The sequence below is a fragment of the Astatotilapia calliptera genome, chromosome 17 (genome assembly GCF_964374335.1).
Source record: "Astatotilapia calliptera chromosome 17, fAstCal68.1, whole genome shotgun sequence".
Lineage (NCBI taxonomy): Eukaryota > Metazoa > Chordata > Actinopteri > Cichliformes > Cichlidae > Astatotilapia > Astatotilapia calliptera.
Window position 1 is genome coordinate 36,983,421 of NC_137438.1, and position 22,532 is coordinate 37,005,952.

The following is a 22,532-nucleotide window of genomic DNA, read 5'->3' on the forward strand; positions in this document are numbered from 1 at the left end:
CGGTTTCCAGTTTAGGAAATGTAAAAAAAAACCCACGGATTTGTGCACTTCTAATTTGTGGCACCTGCTCAACAAGGAAACACAAGATCTAAAGTCTTAAGTTTCTGCTTTTTAGCTTGTTTGTGAACCAATTCCTTTTTGGGTTCCTTTGCCAAATTCTTTGATACGCAACACTAGCAATTTCCCACAGGAATATATATCAGTACAGGGAATTGTTGAATTCTTGATGTAACCTTATATTATAGAATAATGGCATGCTTTAAATGAGCTGTTTTTTCAGCATTGTGTATTAATTTCCTTGTTATCACATAATGACCATATTTTCTTTGAAATTTTTAGTTTCCTGGTAAAGAAGCAGGTGTGTGCATGTTAGTTCACACATCCCTGTGGTGGTGGTGATTCATGCAGTGTGTGTGTATGTATGGTCGTTGCATATATAAGGGACGGAGTGGGGTGGTTGGGCACATCCTCCTGGTTGCACTTGCACAGAAAGAAGAAAATGACCCCTCAGCAACGGATGCTGTCTGTCTGTTTTTTACTGGTCTCAGGTACCATGCATTTATTTATATATTTTGAATATTAATTAATTATTTTAAGCAGAATAAGTAACAAATCAAAGCAGTGTAAATATTTGTTATATATTGATTTCATGCATTACTATGGTTTTCCTTCTTATCTTAGAAAAACATTAGAGAAAAAATGTTGATGTATACTGTCCTGTCTACAGTATGATGCACTGTATTTTCATATTTACAAGGAGTTTTCCTTGTAATTGAATGTTGTTGTTAAAGTGTTATTACATTGTCTTTTTTCCTTACCTCTCAGTTTTTGGGACCGGTGGATCAGTGACAACAAAAGAAACTCAGAAATGTGAGTATAAGTCAGTGTCGTCGCTTGATAACTTAATTTTAGAGAGTCAATCCTTTTTACAGTAATTACACAGTCTTCATTACTTTACTTGGTCCCTTGTCCATCTCTGAACGATAAATTTGTAAGCAACTTAACTTTGCCATGATCAGTTACTTGCAGGACGTATGGCAGTGGAGTCGTCCAGCCCTTCAAAGGCCTGGGTTACTACGTGAGGTCCAATTGCCCGTTCACTCTCACCCGCTTCACCCACAATCGTGTGGAATACGACATAACCATACGGCGAGGAGACAGCGGGCTGCTGGTTCAAGTCGAGATCACAATGAACAAAGTCCGGACTGTTCTGCAGAATGGAAGCATCCTGGTGGAGAAGAAAAGGTTTGTCCTCAAATATGGATCCACTAAGTTAGTGCTTCATTTGAAGAAAACTGCTTGACTTTGAAACCTAATACCATTTGCACGAGACACAATCTGATCCTTGTTTCTTAACATCTGATCTTAAATTACTCATTTTTTGGCTCCAGAACACCAGTTAACGTAAGCATGTGAGGCACCAGCAAAGTGTTTTGTCCAAAGACACTTTAGTTCATTAACTCAAATGTCACTCATACTCAACCACCTAACCAAGCCGATCATGCTCGCAGGTATTTCAGCACTTCTACCATCAGTGCTAGTTCATTATTAGTGCTGGCCCTGGGACACTGTGCATTATTAAGTGTTTGTCTTTGTGGTTGAGTTTAATGAAAAAACACACGATATTCTATTCGCTAGATACTCTCACTCTCTGCAAAGGCTGTTTTGTATTATTATTTCCTGTTTTTCACTTATTTTCCAAAACTGAAGAAGTGAGACCTCCGATCATTTCTGAGCAGGTGTCCCTTGTGTATTTTCTTACAGTGTCTCCCTTCCATACGATCACACCTACCAGCATATTTTTCAGTACGGCATCTACACTAGACTGAGGAGCTCATTGCTTCCACTTTCTGTCACCTGGCATAGTGTACCTGGAGGAATAGACAGTTTGTGGGTAAGAGGATACATAATGTATGAAAGCCTAAACAAAGTCAAATGTACAGAATCTATAAATCCCTAAGAAGAATTCCTGAAGCTTCTATGTGATTTGCTGTTCAGGTGGAGCTGCAGCAAGAGCTGAGCACTGACATGACTGGACTGTGTGGAAAACACAACGTAACAAGTATGTCACCTACAGCACAAATAAACTAACAACTAATAGCTGTAGTATAAGTCTAATAACATAAGCAACAGCACAATATTGTACACAAGTGAAGAAAAGGCTGGTTTTAAAGCTTTACATACTACTGAATCTTCCCTTTTAAGAGTTTTTAATGATTTGTCTTTAGCAACTGACTCAGGTGACTGTGGTTTATTATCGTGCTTTTAGATTTAACAGCTGGTTTTGATACAGTGGATCATAAATGTTAATTTCCCGTTTGGAGCAGTGTTATGAGTGCTGTACTGCAGTGGTTCAGATCCTATTTGGCAAAGCGAACTTTCTCTTTGAAACTTGGGGAGTTTGTGTCCTCTGCTGCTTCTCTTCAATGTGGGATACCACAGGGGTCAGTTTTAGGCCTCCTTCTTTTCTCCCTATATCTCCTACCCCTTGGCTCTATTTTCAGGAAACATGGGATTTCTTTCCACTGTTATGCCGATGACTCGCAGATTTATTTCCCTCCTAAAAAGATAAATGGTTTCTCTGTAGACCCTTTGCTTAAATGTCTTGATGAAATAAGGGCCTGGATGGCTTTGAACTTTTTGCATTTTATTGAGCATAAAACAGTAGTGATGGTTTTTTTGTGGCACTTCTGAGACCACTAAACGGATCTTGGTTCCCTGGCACAGTATGTTAAACCAATCATCACTAATCCGGGAGTTAAAATGAAGGCAGATCTTAAACTTGAAAGCCAGGTCAGAGCTGTGTAAGATCTATCTAGCTTTTGTCCTTTGAGGCAATTAGTCAAAACAAAGCCCATCTTAATAAAGCTACGCTTCTTAAAACATATTTATTTGCTGAAGCCTTTGGCACTCTTTTAAGAGGTTGACTCAATTTATTTTAACATGTTTGATTTCATTTATTATTTATTTATTTATTTATTTATTTATTTATTTATTTATTTATTTATTTATTTATTTATTTATGTATTTCTTTGTTTGTTTGTGTGTTTGTTTATGCTATTTGTATATGTACAGATCTTTGTGAACCCTGGTTTTATGTTAAAGTGCTTTATAAATAAAGCTGGTATGGTAATGTTGGTGGTAGCAGAAATAATTGAAATAGCGGTTAATATAGGCCTTAATTCAATAGTAATTATAATTAATATATAGTATCGGTTATGCTAGATGTAAATAAGAGGAAAATTAGGACAGTTTTACATACATTATACAACCTCGTCTCTGGTTTCCTGGTATGGACTTTTAAGCATAGTCCAGACATATTCAGTCGGATTGAGGTTGAGTCTTTGGGAAGGCCATTTCAAAAGAAGAAAAAGAAGAAAACTTCTAAAAGTGAAATACTTTCTCATTCTTGCTTTAAGTAGTTTTCAGTTGCTCAACTTTGGGCCTTTGTTGCCATATGCACTTGTTTGTTCAGTGTTCTGGGCTCTAGTCTGGCCAGCACTCTGGCTGTTTCAGTCTGCAGCAATGTTGTAATTGGTACAGAAAGTAATTTGGTATTAATTTACTGACATGCACAAGACCCTACCTAACTGCTGTCATCCGTTTCTTCCAGCACAGTATGTTGCTCTAAAAATTCTATGTATCATACTTTCATGAAAAAAGATAAATACAATCTCTAGGAATATAAAACATTTGTTTTTGCATATTTTGTTCAAAGTTGAATGCACATTTTATTTGTGAAAACAGGCAACAAGCAGCAGCTGATAACAGAGAGCAAGCTTACCCAGGAAACGTGTCAAACGCGAGATCCTGTCTTTGTCACTAACCAAGTAAGCTGATGTTACAATAGTTTTTTTTCAATCATTTTCATAGTTTAAATCCACTTTTCTTTATTCGTTTGTTTTTGTTTTCATGTTTTCAGGAATCGATCAGTTATATAATCATATTGTATAAATGTTGCCGTACAAAAGATGTTAGTCTAAAATGTTAATGTTCCTCCAATGATATTTGCAGGTATGCAGAGAGTTCTTTTCTTACACTATGGAGTGTCTGCAAGTTAAAACACCATTTTATATCCAACTCTGTGAAGAGAACATTTACAGCTTTGAAAACAGCAAATACGTTCGCTGTGCTTTCTTCAAAGAGATTGCCCTGCACTGTGGAAACAAAAGCTATGTGTGGCAGAAATGGAGAGCTATAACCAAATGTGGTAGGTGATCATTTATCATCATTCTTAAAGTCTTAAAGAGGGTTAAAAGCTTCATAATAGTAGTCGCAAAGTTGTTTGTTTATGGATTTTTAAGCTTTTACGGATAAAGGATGAATTCTAACTGACATTTCATTTAGTTTCATGATGGATTTACCTTTCTGTTTTTATGAATGCAGCTGAGCCGACGTGTCCTGGAGACCTGGTTTATAAAGAAGAGGGTAATGCATTTATTCCCAGCTGCTCCAACCCTAACCCCAGCTTTTCCAGCCAGGCTATCACCAGCACTTGTGTCTGTCCAAAGGGTGAATACTATGAACTGTATTTTGTTTTTTGCCTTGGTAAGTCACATGAAACTAATCAGAACTCATCATCAAAAATTTACTGAATTATATTGTAGGTAAGGTGCTTGATGATCACGCAGAAGACTTCCGCTGCGTGAGTGTGCCTAGCTGCCCCTGTGTCTTCTCTGGTAGGACTTACTTAACTGGAGACAGACGTAACACTAAGTGTCAGGCATGGTAAGTGGCCAAAAAATAAAATAAAATAATACTGGAATTTTAATACATAAAAACCCTTAACTTTAGAATCATAAAAGTGTTTAGAAGTTTTTAAAACACATTTTAAACTTTTGTCCTTAGTATATGTGATGGTGGAGGATGGAATTGCTCAGAGAATTCCTGCCTAGGCAGATGTGACATTGAAGGGCAATTTGTAACAACATTCGATGGCAAAAAATATGTTGTTCCTGGTAAATGCACATATGTGGCCTCACAGGTAAACACACAGCCTACAGCACAAATATGTGACATTAGGACGACTGTGCATGATTGTGATGCTATGTTGTTTTCATGACCACATGCAGGGCTTAAACTGGACAATAAATGTTGGATTTTCTGGGAAGCATGCATCTATACAAACAGTCGTTCTCCAGATTTTCCAGGTATATATCCCACACACTATACAAACTATCAAATCAATTAATAGTGAGGAAAAATGAGCCTGATTATGCACATCATTTGGAATTTGCAGGAAATGTACACATTCACACGCAGCATGGTTAAATTTGAAGACCAAGAAATTACTGAACTTCATCAGTCTGGTAGGTAAAAGAATGCTAGTTAGTCTGCTAGCCTCATAATATATACTGAATGGTTTCGATACATAAACACCAAATCTCTTACTAATTTCTCTCACTTTTTAGATCATGCCCTGGTTTTCTGGCAGTCCTCTATGTATGTTGAAGTCCATACATCCTTTGGTATGAAGATCCAAGTCCAGGTGTCTCCTGAAATCCAACTTTACATTACACCACCAGGAAAACACACAGGCACGATTTCAGGTTAGTACATTAGTCTACAAATACACACTAAACCTGGAATTACTTTTATCATGATTTATTTTATGAACTGTCAAATTATTGGTAAAACAGAAAAATGTTCTAGTTCAAACTTTAAACTTTATGTGATTTTTGTAGCTTAACAAGCATTTTATTCTGTCTTGAAACAACCAAGCCTTCTGCTCAGTTCTTCCAATTTGTGTAAAGATTTCACAGCAGAAATTTTGACATACAGAATACTTTTTAATTCTCAGTCACAAAAGTAAAGAAAATGCTATTTTCACTTAAATTCTCAAGCCGTACCACAAAAACCCAAATATAACAGAATTCTAGAAATGGCACTTAAATTACAAGTTGTTAAATATGTGCAGTTTTCACAGCAAACATTATAAATGTTCAAATTTTCTACCATAAAAATGTATTTATGCAAACTGGAGGCTGCCAAGCAGGAAATGTTCTAAAAATCTGAGACAAAATAATAAGTCTGTCTTTCAGGTCTCTGTGGCAACAACAACAAGGACACCACAGATGACTTCACCAGCAGCAGCGGGATCATCGAGAACTCACCTGAACCTTTTGCGCTGTCCTGGAGCGTGGGCCGTTGTACACCGAACATACCGCCAACCTGCATTAATACCGACAACGGTATCAATCAGTCATATAAAGTAGACTGTCCTATAAATTCACAGATGAGAAGATGCTTTTATATTTTGTCTTTAACACACAGAAAACTGTTTTATACTAAATTGTTTTGCAAAATCATTACTTATTTTAGCATTTGATGCATTTCTGCAGAAATATTTGCTGATGAAAAGTGTTCGGTCTTGAACAACCCAGCTGGGATATTTGCAAAGTGCCATGGCTACATCCCAACTGATCAGTTCCATACGGTAAGATTGTTTTACTACTCAACCAAATCTGAAGAAACTGCTGAAGCTAACTCGTGCTGACATATTGATTTATAACTTTATAACAAGTTGAAAACTTAAACCTGCATTATGCATATAAAATTAAACCAGTTTAAGGCGAACATGTTGATCATACAGATGCATACATTTTTGTTTGACTCATTACCCCGGTGCATATATTTCTACTCCACTCTTCGACTATATTTTTACAGGCTTGCATCCTAAGAACTTGTAACTGTGGTACCAATTTGGTCCAGTGCTTGTGTGTTGCTCTGGGCAACTATGCCAAAGCATGTGCCAGTCTTGGAGTTGAACTTGGTGACTGGAGGAAGGCTACCAACTGCTGTAAGCATTTAAAAATGCAAATATGTTTTCCTTTTACTGCACACGACTTATAGTCTTATGTAGGCAGTTTCTGCCTTGTTTTTGCAGGATGCATTGTATAAGCAGATTATTAAATGTGAATCAAAATATTTTTGTCACAGCACTGACATGTGAAAAGAACCAAGAGTTCTCCTACAATGTGCGAGCTTGCAACCATACATGCCGCTCCCTGTCTGCTCCTGATCCTCGCTGTGGGCAGGAAGATGCTCCCATGGAGGGCTGTGGCTGCCCAGAAGGAACCCACCTGAACCAAGGACAAATCTGTACACCAAAGACTGAATGTGTATGCCATCATCACGGCGGTATAACGCCACCAGGGCCTGTTGTTATCGATGGACGACAGTGGTGAGTTGATCATTAAAGATTTTTTTAAGGAATTTCAAATTGATCAAATACATTTTGTATTAGCATGAAACTGATGGTGTATGATAAATACAATGGTTCCAGTTTTATTAATCTTATGTTGTGTTTTCAAAAGCAACTGTAAGAATGGAGAACTGCAGTGCTCCAAGGACTGTGGTAAATATATTATATTTTTGTACTAGACATACATTGCTATATGAGCAAGAGTCACGGCAGTAAACATATTATTATATCAAACTTTCAGAAATATATTTAATACATGAATTTGTTCGCATCAGGCTGCAGGAATGGAAAGGTGTGCGTGCACTGCTCAGAATACCCAGTTAACACAGCTCAGAAAACTTGCGACAGTCTCAGCAAACCACTGGTATGTATATTTATAATTATTACCATTTGTATGTAAATGTGGCTTCATCTTTAGTTTTTTTTTTTTTTTTAAAGGGTGACTAGTTATTAGAATAAACACGTTTGCTCCTCACAAAGGTGTAATTTTCAGGTTGGTGTGATTTTCAGGTTGCCAGTGTGACTTGTGAGAGTGGCTGTTATTGTCCTCATGATCAATATGAAGATCACCATGGAAACTGTGTATCAAGGGACAACTGCACCTGTGTCTACAGTGGTAAAGTCTTCAGGGCAGGAGAGACTGTTAAAACCAACTGTAAAAAATGGTAACGCTACTTTACCGGTTCAGTCGCAAAGTTTTGTTTTTCTGTAAACTCAGTGTTATGACTTTATCTTGCAGTGTCTGTGGTCAGGGTCAGTGGGACTGCACAGATGAGCCGTGTCCCGGGACATGTCAAGTCTATGGAAATGGACATTATCAGACCTTTGACGCTAAATGGTATCGCTTTGGTGGTCACTGCCAGTATACACTTGTAGAGGTGAGAGCCAGAAAAATCACAAAACATGAATGTGTTCACATGCATGATATAAAATTTATATATAATGTAGATATGTAAATTCTATTTTTAAAGTTGCAGATTCATGATGTAGGAGATATAAGTCATACACTTTCACAAAGTCCAGGTCTCTCTCTCTCTCTCTCTCTCTCTCTCTCTCTCTCTCTATCTATTACAAAAACTGTAGCTGTTGACTTTCAGTCATGGTGGTAACCATTTGTTCATAACTACAACAAAATGCATGATTTTTGACATATAATAAAGAAGTTTTAACCATGCTTTTCGATTTCAGGATTACTGCAGAAGTCAAAACGGCACCTTTTCTCTCCGAGTGGAGAGTGTGCCCTGCTGTGATGAGGCACTCACCTGTTCACGCTCCATCATACTGGACTTACAGGTAAGTGGCTCTATCCCTAAATATTCCTTGACCTTTATTTGGTGGTCATGTTATACTAGTTTTTATTAGTGTATTTTTTGTCTTACTTGGAAATGATCAACCTCAGTCAAAGGATGGTTATTTACTCAAGTCGTTCATGAATCATGGAACATAACTTGCTGCAGAATTAATGGTGTGCATTATGAGGTAGCTGCCCATATACCAGTAAAATAATCCCTTATCTTGTTCTTCTATCTTGCTCTTCCAGAGCAAAGTCACCCTTATCCTGAATGACATGAGAGTGACCAAGCAAATCCAAAAAGGCTGGACTTTGCAGCAAGATCCACTTTACACAATACACACAGTGGGACTCTATATCATAATCTCAGTACCCAGCAAAGGTCTAACTCTAATATGGGACAAACACACCCGGATCACCGTAGAACTTCATCCAGACTGGAGGGTGAGTAATAAAAATGCTAAGAAGGATTTTTAAACGTGACCATTCTTGTGTAGTAGAATACTGTTATCCTCACTATAAAGCTTGAAAAGGAGAGAAGTAGAATTCAAAAATACAGAACTGAATTAATAACATATCCACTGTGTACTTTTTATACTCATTTTCTTTTTCAAACCGTCTCACCTGCAGAACAGAGTGTGTGGCCTCTGTGGGAATTTTGACTCCAATGAGCTGAATGACTTGCAGATCAGTGGCTCAGCAGGTAAACCAGTCAGTTTTTTCTCCTTTTTTGTTAGGGGTGGTGTCTTTGCAGTGACACCAACACTTTACCTGTGACACTCAAACTAAAAACAAAACTCTGTTCTTAGTGGTTTCTAGTCCAATGGCCTTTGGCAACAGCTGGAAGGCAGCAACTCCCCCTTGTACTGATGTGACCACTGAGATATTTCCATGTGAACGCAATTCCTACTGCTCGGCCTGGGCCCAGAGGCGCTGTATGATCCTTAAAGGAGGCACCTTCAAAGACTGTCACTTGAAAGTATGTTCTTCACATTGCACACAAGTTGCTTGTGCTTGCTTAAAAATAACTACTTTTTAAGCAGAGTCGCAAAGAGAGGATTGGGACTTTTATTTTGTATACGGTGAAAATTTGATACCAGTGTTGCTGTCAAAATGTATTAGATTACAGTTTCTCTTTTAAATTTAATAAGCATTGCAGCTAATTTGATTAAACTAAATAACATTTCTTGCTTTTACTTTCCTAACAAATATCTTTAAACTGGGCAAAAAAGGAGAAAAAACCCTCCTCCACAGCTTTTTGATAACAATTGTAATGCAAACATTATAATAATTTTTGAGTTCCTAGACTTAAAAGGCATTTCTAGGTGCAGCAAGGAAAACCACTTTGGTGCACATGGATATCCAGAAGCACTGCTTAGGGCAATGAAAACTAGTAGATGAAAGGGAGCACAAATTAAAAAACAATGCTCAACATCAACAAACTGTGAACAAAAAGGAGCTTGTCGAGACCTTTAAGCCATCAGCATCCAGCCTTTGATGGTGTTGCATTGAAATTTGTTCCAAAACATGCCCCTTAAAAAGGCATGTTATTATGCACATAAACTTTTCACGAGAATTTATAATATACTTTGTGGATAAAGGTTCTGAGCCACCCACACATTACAACAACCATGGAAAGCCACATGATGAAAGTTTTTGTGCTGATTTTAATGCCGGTAAAAGTTAAACATTACATCTGCATTTTTGTTGTGATTGAAGTACAACTTGCAGTCAGGTACTTCCCAACTCTGATGTTTACTGATCCTCAGGTGGATCCAGAGCCCTACTACCATGCCTGTGTGCAGGAATCCTGCTCTTGTGAGTTTGAAGGGAAATTCCTGGGTTTCTGCACAGCTGTGGCAGCTTATGCAGAGGCCTGCAGTGACCAGGACGTCTGCATAGATTGGAGGACACCTGATATGTGCCGTAAGTTTTAAGCTTTTTCCCCACATAAGGTGTGCATGTCGTCAGCCAATCATCAGTCCAGCTTATATAAATTCTTTTCTGTGCTTCAGTTCTTGCCAACACACACCCTGCATTGCTTAATGTTAAATTCAGTTTTATTTTATTGTATTTTAGTTATTGTCAATATACTCATGAGCGACAATAGATATGGCACTATCAAAGGATATGTACAACAATCTGCATGATGCGATCAATGTTTTTTGAAGGTTACAAAACACTGAATACAACAAAACATAAACTGTGATAATTTACATCTTAGCCGTCTACTGTGACTACTACAATGAAAAGGGCCAGTGTAGCTGGCATTATGAAGCCTGTGGTAGGATTCTGACCTGTGGCAAAGACTTCACTCAGAAGCTGGAAGGTAACCAATGTTTCTCAGTTATAGTCTAACATGTTAAAGTTCAGCTTGCACAAACAACTGAGTATATTTACTTTTTGGAAAAGGCTGCTACCCCAGATGTCCAAAGGAAAAGCCATACTATGATGAGAATACTGGTGATTGTACCACATTGAGGAACTGCTCTTGTTATTTTAATGACACGACTGTACGACCTGGACAAGTGGTGAAAATAAACTCTTTTGAATGGTAAGTTGACACATTCACAATATATATGGCATGCAAATATCTACATTTTCCATGCAATTGTCATGAAGTTGTGTTGTTAGTTACACTGACGGCTGGTTATTTCTTACTCTCCTATTTTATTCAGCTCCTGTGAAAATGGAACAATTAAATGCCGTAAGTATAAAAAATACATTCATGTGTGTACTATACGTGGCCGATAAAACAATTCATTTTCAATTCTAACTCACAACATATTGGTGCTTGTTCAGGACTCCTGACCAATCAGGGCTATGAGATAGTAAAAGCACAGGGAGCAACATAACTTGGCTAGTTGTAGAAAAACATGTTATCCACATTTTGAAAAGAGAATTTGGATTTTCATCTTCAACTAGATTTGTCACCATTTCCTTGGTAACCATGAGTGACATTACATTACAAACCAGCAGAGAAAATTTGTCTCTATTTCAGACATTGTGCGACTACTATTTAAATCTATCAAATTATCTTCTATGCTGAAATACAAAGTAATACCCAGCATGTTAAAATGTGATGTGTATGGGATCAATTGTGTCTACATGTGAGGAGTTGGGAGTGATAATGGGTAAAAAACGTTACTGAAGGCAAACATATGTAATGTAATGATAGAGAATACAAGGAAATATTATTGAAATTTATTATTATTTTTAAATAATATGTGCTTTTATGGATCCTTCTTTTAATAATTGCACTTATTATCAATTTTAATTCAACAGCACTTCCGCCCACAACTACCACCACACTAATAACATCTCTCAAAACAACTGCTTCAACTACAAGTGAAACAACTACTACTACTACTACACCAGTGATTACCACTACCACAGTCTCAACTACCCCTGAAACATGGTCGACACCCACTGCTACCTCTCTACTAACTTCATCTACTAGTAAAACATGGTCAACAATGCCCTCCACTTCTGCTATATTAACAACTCCTGTGCCAACAACTACAGCTACTTCAACTACTACTGTAACATGGTCCCCCACCACCTCTGAACCAAACACTACGACTACTTCAAGTACCAGCGAAACATGGTTAATAACGCCCACTACTACATCTGCAGCAACTACTAAAACTACAACTGGAACCACAGGGTCCACCACCACTGCTACAACAATGGCGACTTTTACCAGTGATCCAGTGACCGGTAACAATCGGTCATTTGAATTTTACACCACTAAACCAACAACTACTTTACCTACCACCATTACCTCAATAGCCCCTACAGAAGCTAACACAACTACAGCTACTATCAGCACACTCTCCACATCACTGTCAACTTTTTCAACATCTGCAACTCACTCGACACACCCTACAACAGTAACAGAGTCTATAACAGAGACTCCCACTGAATCTGCTAGTACAGTACTTTCAACCTCTTACCTACCTACAAGTACTTCATTCCTTAATGCTTCAACAACACGGGCCACAGAATCAGAGCCGACAAACACAGTTATATCAACATATGTCTCAACACCTCCACCATCGACAAAACATACGCAGCCAACAGTCACTACACTTCAGTCCACCAGCACCTTTGCAACCAATTCTACATCTGCTGTAACCTCAGGTCTGACAGCAATAAGCACAGAAGTTCCCACTGTATTTACTACAACCACCCAACCTACTACCTCCCACTCTGAATCAACAACATCTAAATCTACGTCGCCACTGATAACTAATACTGTGACAACATCTGGACAAACAGAAATAACAGAAACAGGTGCTACAACAATGGGAAACCATAGCACTTCAGTAGGCACCACAACATTTTCATCTATTAATACAGAATCCACACCCGAAATTAATACAGGACCCCCAATCACAACAACACCACCTCAGAACAACTCCCAAGGTAAATGTTATGTATCTGTTTTGCACTGTTCATTCATCATCATAGCAGTCGTTTATGTGAGTAACCTAAACGATATTATATCTCTGGCAGTATTTCCCACAACATTTGGAACACTTCGGCCAACAAGCACGTTTGCAACCAATGCAACAACTACGTCAGGTATGACTGCTACCAGCACAGAAGCTCCCACAATATTTACTATGTCTACAACCACCTAACTAACTACCAACTAGACATTTTCATTTATGATCATAGTAGTCATTCACGAGAATAACCTAATCAATGTTTCTGTATTTTTGTGTTCCCTGTTTTCTGCCACAGCACCAGTCTGTAGATGTGTAGACCTGAAGAGTAAAAAAAGCTGGATTTGTGGGGAGACATGGTCAGAGGACTGCTTTGATAAGCACTGTGTTGGTGGAAAGATAGAGTTGACCCCAGTGGTTTGCCCAAAGTCTACAGCTCTGCCCTGTCCCAGAGAACGGGCCGTAAAGGTCTCGGATGGATGCTGTGAAACATGGAAATGTGACTGTAAGTGACCATACCACTGACTGACTAACCCAGAATGTCATTATTAGAGTTGTGCAGCTGGCTCAGGTTGGCATTTTGACAGATTCTTATTTTTAGCTGAAATCCAAATTGTGTTTTTATCCATTCCCAGGTCACTGTGAGCTGTTTGGGGATCCCCACTATGTTTCTTTCCAAGGAATACCCTTTGATTTCTTGGATCAGTGCTCCTACGTCTTGGTGGAGGAGCAGTCACCACGTCATAATCTGACCATTGCTGTGGACAACTTTTATTGCGTGCCGGGCCTGCAAGGCTCCTGTGCCAAAGGACTCATTCTGAAATATCAAAACAATGTAGCTGCGCTCAACATCAACACACAATTGTTTGTAGTACAGGTAGGATTTCATCATGCATCCATATTCAGTAATTATACAGCAGTTTGTAACTGAGAATACTCACTGGAAAGACAGCTAATTTTGATGATAATGTTATTATACTTTAGGCTACACTGAACAATGTGACAGTCCAACCACCATATGAGGAGAATGGTTTCAGATTTGAGACCACGGGGTACATGGTGTCAATTCATCTCCCAGAGATTCGTTCATATGTCTCCCTCACTCCATCCTATACCCTGGTTGTGAACCTGGCCATGGAGCATTTCGTCAATAACACCCAGGGACAATGCGGTGAGTACTGGATGGAGTGCTAGAAGTGTGTTAGAAGTATAAGCTTATCAGAGCTCACTTATCAATTCTCCCTCCAGGTGTGTGTGGTGGAGCATCGTGTATTCGTAAAGGAGGGCAGATTGAGGATGACAGCTGCTGTGATAAGACGGCCTATGACTGGGTGTATCCAGATCCTCTGAAGCCTGCCTGTAATTCTGCACCAAGGGATGTACCCTGTCTTCCTGGGCCAACCTCAGTACCTTCTCCCCCACCTCCGCCTCCCTGCCCTCCAAACCCATTATGTGAACTTCTACTCCACCCGTAAGGTCCACACATGAATGTAGCCTACTAATCATGGATTTGTTGTGTTAAAACTGCTTCAAGTGTACTTCATGATAAATCTACATGTTATATACTGCTTTATTTTGATTATTAATTGTAATAGTGTGTGGCTCTCTGTCTCTTTGTGTATAATTTCAGCAAATATTCTTAAATTCACTTTGTTTCAATTTCTCCAGTGTCTTTGAAAACTGCAGCAACTACGTGGATCTAAACCTTAAAAAGAAGAACTGTGAGTTTGATTCATGCAGGAACCTAAATGGTTCTTGCTCATCTCTGGAGCAAGCTGCAGGAGAATGTAAAAGCTTTGGTTTCTGTATTGACTGGAGAGGACTGACTAATGGAACCTGTGGTATGCATCGTCTTTTTTTTGTCTTACAATTAACATGGCAAACCAGTAAAGCTAGAAATTAAGTGATTTATGAATAAATTTGCTTTCTTTGCAAGTTCTAATTTAAATTGATGTATTATTAACGTCAGTGTCCTTGATCGTGTTTCAGATGTGCCATGTCCAGAAGGATTGGTTTACAGAGAATGCAGCACAAAGTTGGATGACTTCTGCTATGGAGGGTTAGGAAACTTTACTTTTGGTGTGATGCAGATAAAAAGTTAATCAGCTTGGTCATATAAGACTGATCTCTTTGTGGTCTTCTCCAAGGCACATTAGGAAAGCCTCCTGGGAGGCTAGGTTTAGACTAGTTTTACCACTTGCATCAACTTCTGTGTCAAACTGGAATAACTTTTATGTCAAGGAGCCAAACAGCACTTTTTAAGAGTCCAGAGTGTAAATGCTTGAATGCACTGGGTTCTGAATGTGACCTCACTGTCTTGTTTGACAATCAGTGGAGTTTCGCACCATGAATTTAATCAACGTAAGATTTTCAAGGCTGAGTTTTACTATAATTTTCTGAGGAATCTCATTTAAGGGATACCTTATGAAATTTGGTGTGTCTGGCAGCTTCACGTCTGGTGCATTGAAACAATGTGTTTGTTGGCCATCCCATATCTGAAATTAGATATGTTTCGATTTTTATTGGGGAAGCTGTTTTCTGATTGCACCTTGTAATTTCCACATGTTTTTCCTTCATATACTATTCTGAAGATTTACACCATTTTCATGCTTTTCTCCGGCTTTTTAGCGTGCGCTATCCAGGAGCTTTGCTTGAAAAAAAAAGCACAGGTTGTTTCTGTCCCAGCAACCTGACCAGAGCAGGAAATCACTCAAACATCTGTTTGCCTGTTTGTTCCTGTAAGTTGTATAGCCTAAGATGATGACAATGACACCTAGACAATTTTTGTTTGAAGTCTTTTACAGGAAGATAAATAAAGGATTTTCTTTCTTTTTTCCCTAAAGATTGCAAAGGACCAAGTGGAGAACCTAAACTTGTAAGTAAAAGCTACAAATTTCCACAGGGATGCTGCTGTTATGTGACACATTCTGTAATCAACAGTTTAGCTCAAATAATTTAAGCGTATTAGTATTAGATCTGAGTGTAGATTTACAAATATTTCTGTATGTGTGTTTCAGCCTGGTGAAGTCTGGCAGTCCAACTGCAAACTGTGTAGATGTAACAACCAGACTATGACTGAAGAGTGCTTTCCACCACCTCCTAAGCCAGCTCCCCTCTGTGGCCCCAATGCAGTTTTGATAAACACTTCCTGCTGTGGTGATGCGATTTGTGGTAAGTAAAGGTGTTTCATATTTTCTAGTTCAGTTAATGATTGATTTTTTTAAAGTTTTCAGTATCTTTTAGAATTATAGAATTTCTGTATTTTTTTTTTTTTGCGTAATGACATGTGCTTTAGTCAAATGTATTTGCAACAAAGTAAGGTAATGCGCTGTTCCTAAAATTGGTAATCACATTAGCCGTACTTATCAAATAAGTATGTTGGGTAACAATCTTTAATATGGCCCATGATTAAAGGTGCAATTCACTTGTAATTAATCAGATTTTCAATGTATTTAAAATAAATGACAATATATTTAAATAAAGTACAAATACTTAAAAGTAGGTAAAGTGGAACAAGAGGGTAACAAATCAGATTTTTACAGAAAACAAATGATTGTATTATAAGTCAATTTAAGTACTTAATAAGTAATTTAAAGCACTGCATAATTTTTTGGTAATTTTGTAGAAAGACAAACAATATTTTCCAATATTACCTGGTAAGTAAACTTACTTTTCAGGGGTTGGGTATATTATGAACTTAACATTGTCTAACCTCCAGGTATTTTCCTTTCCTGTACACTCAATTTGGAAGTTATATTTGAAGTACACTGCAAATGATAGCAAATCAGCACTGCTCAGTGTTAGTCATTGTTAATCTTCAACACTGACTAGCTTCCTGTTAGAAATATAACACTGTCAAAAGTGTTAATTTAACACTCAAAAGAGTGGACACATATAGACACTTTCTAGTGTCAATTTAACACTGGAGATTTTGCAGTGTATGATTGCAAACCTCCCCACAAAACAAACAATTAATTATTATATTCCATAACTATAAGGTCAAACAGGACTGCAAATTTTGATTTTTTTCATAAATTGCCATTTTATTTAAATTATCTCCAAGCAAGGACAAAATGTCAGCACAATATTCAGCTTTTAATTAGTTGGAATTTGTTGCACAAAATGATGAAAATATGACAGTGAAAGGGAAAAATTGGCATAGACAAACTAACCCTGACTCTAGATACAGTCTAATCTCAACAAGTGTGATCTCTAGTTCTCAGCAATGATTACTCCAAACTAGAAGCCAAAGCTTCATTTTTACCAGTTTACCAGCAAAAAGTTTTAAAAAATAGGCATGGTAGAATGATTCCGCCAATACCAGTTTCCATACCTATCGCTATCATCATTCATTAAGAAGTAGTTCTGGAGTAGTTTTCACAAACTTTGTTGTTGGTAATGCTTCAAAAATATCATATATACGAGATAAGAGATTCCTGCTGATATCTTGGCATACATGTTCATACTTCCAAATCTCAACTGGCAATTATGTGATAATGCATCGCAGAAGAGCAAGTAACAAATACACAAATACATGTAGAACAACACCTTATATCTATTAGCAGATATATTTTAGTTGTGTGAAGCTGCATCTTTGATGTTGTTAGTGACCCAGAATATATTTGAAGAGTCAGTTACTTGTTGTCGTTTTTTTAATTTGTTTGTTTGGGTGATTTGTTTAATAGATGGCTCCATATTGTAATGATTTATGCATTTGAATGTAAAAGGTTTGTAGTTCACATCCACAAATCCCATTTGGGCATCCAGCATAAACTCAAACGCAGCTACCTGCTGTGGTGACCCCTTGTATCGAGGGAGAAGCCTAAAGTGGCCTCTTCTTAATTAATTAATCATTTAGGAAACATTTTGACATGAAATATTAGGCACACACATTTATTGCAAATCACATTAACTAATGTTAGGTTAAACCTTAATAACACTTGTGTTTCATATCAAAATGTCTGCTGTTAAAAACATAGCAAAGTCAAACACACACACAAAAACGTGTCTTTTTTTTTCAGTTGACAAGACCTGCAGTTATAATGAGAAGATATACAAGGTATGCTGCATTGAATTTTATTGTAATGTCTCTTTGTACTAAATTGATTGAAATTGTTAATCATTGTCAACCATTGTCTGATTCTTCATTTTAAATTAAAAATGTTCTTTGTGCATGTAGGTGGGAGATCAGTGGACAGATCCTGCCCATCCCTGCAGGTCACTGAAGTGCAGTAAAGACGGCATTCAGACTGAGACCAAAGTCTGCTCCAATGAAAACTGCTCTGAGGTAAAAATGTTCAAGTAAACTGTAAAATCTTAGATTGATTTTCTACAATAATAAGCTCATATCGGTGAAGCTTTACACAGTACTTACATTTATTTGCAGAGCTTTTCAAAGCTAAAGTGTTAGAATTTATTTATATTCAATATTTAAATGTCACATAATAACAATAGAAGAACACTGTCAGAACAAGCACTGTGAGAAAGAAAGACTTACCCTTAAAAGATGCTTAGAAACTACAATTAAATACTGTGTGAACAAGCGCAAGAATTAAAGTCTACAACTTGTGGGGCTTTTTCTCTAGGAGGACAGAATCTGGGATGACCAACACTGCTGCTTTACATGTAAGTCAGACCCTAAATCTAACATTTCACATAGAAATGAAAGCTATAATTTATTTATTTTAATTTCACACTCTTTACATTGTTCCACCTCTACTTTGTTACTTCAAACTTCAGGTAACCAGGGCTGTGCTGCTAGGATGTCCACCCTCAACATCACCGTAGATAACTGCACCACTGTCATGCAGATGCCTGTGTGTCAGGGGAAATGTGAATCTCAGCCAAGGTGAGATGAGCAATAGTGATGATGCAAATTAATGCATTTGAGGCCCTTGTTATTCACTTCATAATCACTAACCAAAGAAAAGTGCATCTAGATTCGTTGTATGAATTCTGTGCGAACTTTGGATATTTTTCTGAAATTTAGATTTTTTGTTTCTCTCTTCTATCCCACTTTCACCCACTCCCATTCTCCTCTGCAACAGGGTGGAGTTACATGGTGACCTGTTGGAGCAGCGCAACACATGCTGTCTGGACTGGATATCAGAGAGGAGGCCCGTGACTCTGCTTTGCTCTGACCTCAGTACGAGACAATACTACTACAAGCACATCACCAGCTGTGCTTGTAGATCTTCCGGCTCAAGCTGAAAAATAAAACTCAGATGAAAGAAAGAATTATCCATTAGACTGTCACATGAAAACTAAATGTATTAAAATGTTGTTCCTTATATAAAGTAAATGCTGAATAAGTTTTATATCAAATAAAGTGAATGATTTGCTATTATGAAGGCATGTATTCTCTGTTTTCTTGAATGTAAAAACTCCATAATAAACTTCATCACGATTCCTACCCATTTGTCTCAGTGTATTTTTTAAAAATTATACAATACAATTTTATTTATATAGCACATTTAAAAACCAGAGGTATGCCAAAGTGCTTCACAGAATCAAATAAAAGCAATAAAAGATACAAATATATTGACAGGAGGGAGACATAACTAACCAAGAATACAGTAGGCACAAGCCAAAAGGCAATGAAATGAAATGAAATCATTATAAACATTAATCAGAGCAAAAAGATAAATTACAGCACACTTACAAATGCGAGCTCTAGGAAGCCGGGAAGGATAGGCTAAATAAATAACTTTTTAATTGAGATTTAAAAGATTTAGTTGAATCAGACGCGCAAATAGCTTGAGGGAGATTATTCCAGAGGTAGGGTGCAACAGAGGCTAATGCACAGTCACCTCTGGTCTTAAGCCGAGATCTAGGTCGCACCAGGAGCATTTGGCCTGCTGATCTAAGCTGAGGAGATCAGTAAGATAGCTGGGTGCGGTATTATTTATGATTTTAAAAGCGAGCAATAAGATTTTAAAATCAATATGATATTTAATGGGGAGCCAGTGCAGGTCAGAAAGAACTGGAGTAATAGACTCAAACCTACTAGTCCCAGTTAAGAGAACGAGAACATTTTGAACGAGTTAATTATGCACATGTTAGTTATAGTTTAAATGTTTCACAAAAGGTTTCTGTAGAAGGTATTTAGACATGTTCACATTTTGCAATTTTTAAATGAATAAGAAATTAAGTTTACCCACAGATAATAACCCGTTGAGAAAAAGTGCAAAAGTATGTCTTAATATTGCTACCAGGTCTTGCTTTAAAGCCTTTATTAATATCCAGCATTTGGTGTTGGCAATACTCTGAATGTTTCAATGCATTCTCTTTTTCCAGTTGCCAGCCTTTACGTTCACACTGCAGGTCTTAATGCTCAATTCCGATTTTTTGATCAAATCCGATTTTTTTGTCTGCTCGTTCACACTACAAATAAAATGCGACAGCAAACGCGCTCTAGTGTGAACGCTCAAAGCGGCCCGCATGCGCAAAAGAAGATGTCACACACAACGCGCTCTGTTTAGACCCAGAGCAACAGTATTGTTTGACTGATGGCCCTTAATATAAAGACTTCGGTCTTCACGTTTCCCAATTTTTGCTTTAAGTTATTTTGTTATTTACATAATAATGTAAATAACCTAATAATGATCCTTATTGCCGTTTAAGAGAGGAGCGGTGCTTCAAAGGATAGCTGTAGATTTCTGTCAGAATCTGCAGATTATACAGTACAAATAAAATGTTTACGTTGTCTTCCCAACAGTTTCACTGACATCTACACTGGATGGCCAGGAAGCGTTCGCGATGTCTTCTCGGGCGCTTCTCTGGCGCTGATAATTGGCTTCAGTCTTGTGTCGGTGACGTAAAAGGCGGATTTAATGCGACTTGACCGTTCAAACAGCAGTCGCTTTCTAAAACATCGGATATGTATCGGATTCAGTACCACATACGAAAGTGACCCAGATCGGATTTGAAAATATCGGATTTGCGCCGTTCACACTGTCATACACAGCAAATTCAAAAGTGTTAAATTTTTTGGTGTTAATAGTCTCCTTGCAAAAGTAGAGTTAATTTTACTCTAAGTAGAGTCACATTCTTTTAATGTAACTCTGAGGTGTAAAATGATAGTAGTTAAAATCGAGTGTTAAAAATGAGTGTTTCTCTGTCAAATCTGGAGGTGTTACAATGGAAACATTAACTCTTGACCTCTTAACTCTGAACTCCTAGAGGGGCTATGACACCAATAGAGCAAATTCACAGACTCCGCCCCCAGCACGGCTCCAATCGAAGCTGAAGTGAAGCCGTTTCAGAACATTTTGCTCTACATATTTGAGTTGTTTGCCATGCTTGGTAAGTCATTTTTTCAAAGATTGTTTCAATTATTATTATGAGCTTTTACTTCTGTGGCTCTTTGGAGTTGAGACAAAGCTGTGTGAAAGGCATTAGCCGTGTTGCTCGGTGATAGCATAATATTCTGTTTTAGCTAGCTGAAAGGTATTGTTTGCGGGCAAATACCACAGCCTTGGAAAAAAAGCTTGCATGTGAATTTTCAGTCAAACTTTTGGTCAAATACACCTAAAACAATGTCTAGAATGTGAAATGTTGGTATAATGGTGCTACTTGAAGCCTGAAAACGATCGCCCATAAAAAAAAACGAGCAAACAGCAATAACTGACGTCCTGACTCGATTCTACGTTAGCATAGATCCCTTCAGAGTTTTGTGCACACGGTTTAGGTAAAAATGAAAAAGGTTGAGGTTTTACATTTAGTTCAGTATTACCTGTTGCCTGTGTCTTTGTCTTTTGGGAAAATACTTTACACAAGTAATGGCTCAAAGAGGATTCCTTTTTTTTACTGTGCTGCAATTGTTTACTGGATTATTTGTGCCGTTAATTAGTGTCAACTAATTTTTATTCAATCTCTGCACAGGATATGCTTGTGAAGATGGAATATGGGGGAGAGCAGAAGTGCGCTGAAGTTCCACAAAGTGATGAATGAAGGACATGCATATTGTATTGAAGAAATAAGTGTTGAGAATGCTGTTATTTGCATTTACCATGTCAGACCTTTTGATAAACAAAATTCTAATGAAAGTGAGAACATGTATACTGTTACATCTTTCAGAAAATGTTTTGAAATTGTGGTGCACAGTTCAGAATAAAAGTTTTTCAAAAACCATTGCATCTTTTTAGTAAATGTTTATTTCCAAAAGAAATTTCTAGAAGTTCAGAACAGTAAAATTCCTGCTTTTTAGAATGAATTAGAAGATAACTCTTACGTAGTTAAACTAAAATACTCTTTGAGAGTTAATATATAAACTCTTAACACCAAGTGTTAAATTATCAACTCCAGACAGATTTGGTGTTTAACACTAAATCAGAGTTAACGTACCAACTCTCCAAAAAGAGTTAAATTAACACTCTCTGGTGTGGACCCATATAGACACTTTAATAGTGTTGAAATCAAATCCGACAGTGTTAATTTGGACATGGTGGATTTGCTGTGTAGCATGATCGGATATGGGTCGCATAGGGTCAAAAAATCGGATTTGATGCGCTTTTGCCTGCAGTGTGAACGTAGCCTAGTCATGGATGACCCGTGTTTGAGTACATGCTTGTTTTTACCTACCTTA

General features: G+C 37.6%; 1 protein-coding gene and 1 long non-coding RNA gene across 2 annotated transcripts; both read left to right on the forward strand.

Annotated features, from left to right (window-relative positions):
- The first annotated feature begins 499 nt into the window (after positions 1–499).
- On the forward strand, positions 500–19,358 carry muc5e (mucin 5e). The gene is made up of 45 exons (XM_080291857.1): positions 500–548; positions 826–870; positions 1,020–1,245; positions 1,765–1,894; positions 1,999–2,062; positions 3,748–3,830; positions 4,015–4,210; positions 4,387–4,512; positions 4,608–4,728; positions 4,849–4,984; positions 5,073–5,150; positions 5,240–5,309; positions 5,412–5,549; positions 6,042–6,191; positions 6,342–6,436; positions 6,667–6,799; positions 6,940–7,183; positions 7,317–7,357; positions 7,480–7,568; positions 7,715–7,869; positions 7,944–8,082; positions 8,393–8,497; positions 8,745–8,939; positions 9,126–9,198; positions 9,305–9,474; positions 10,265–10,421; positions 10,720–10,824; positions 10,908–11,049; positions 11,174–11,202; positions 11,781–12,923; positions 13,014–13,082; positions 13,245–13,451; positions 13,582–13,823; positions 13,931–14,117; positions 14,195–14,417; positions 14,615–14,787; positions 14,936–15,005; positions 15,575–15,684; positions 15,790–15,821; positions 15,964–16,117; positions 17,968–18,005; positions 18,126–18,233; positions 18,532–18,571; positions 18,686–18,794; positions 18,994–19,358. The coding sequence occupies exons 1-45, from the start codon at positions 500–502 to the stop codon at positions 19,154–19,156; spliced, it is 6,552 nt and encodes a 2,183-aa protein (XP_080147983.1). The 3' UTR covers positions 19,157–19,358.
- A 903-nt stretch (positions 19,359–20,261) lies between these two features.
- LOC145421478 (uncharacterized) lies at positions 20,262–22,078 on the forward strand. Its single transcript, XR_013902847.1, has 2 exons — positions 20,262–21,250; positions 21,830–22,078. It is a non-coding gene; the product is annotated as an uncharacterized LOC145421478 (long non-coding RNA).
- Positions 22,079–22,532: the final 454 nt, after the last annotated feature.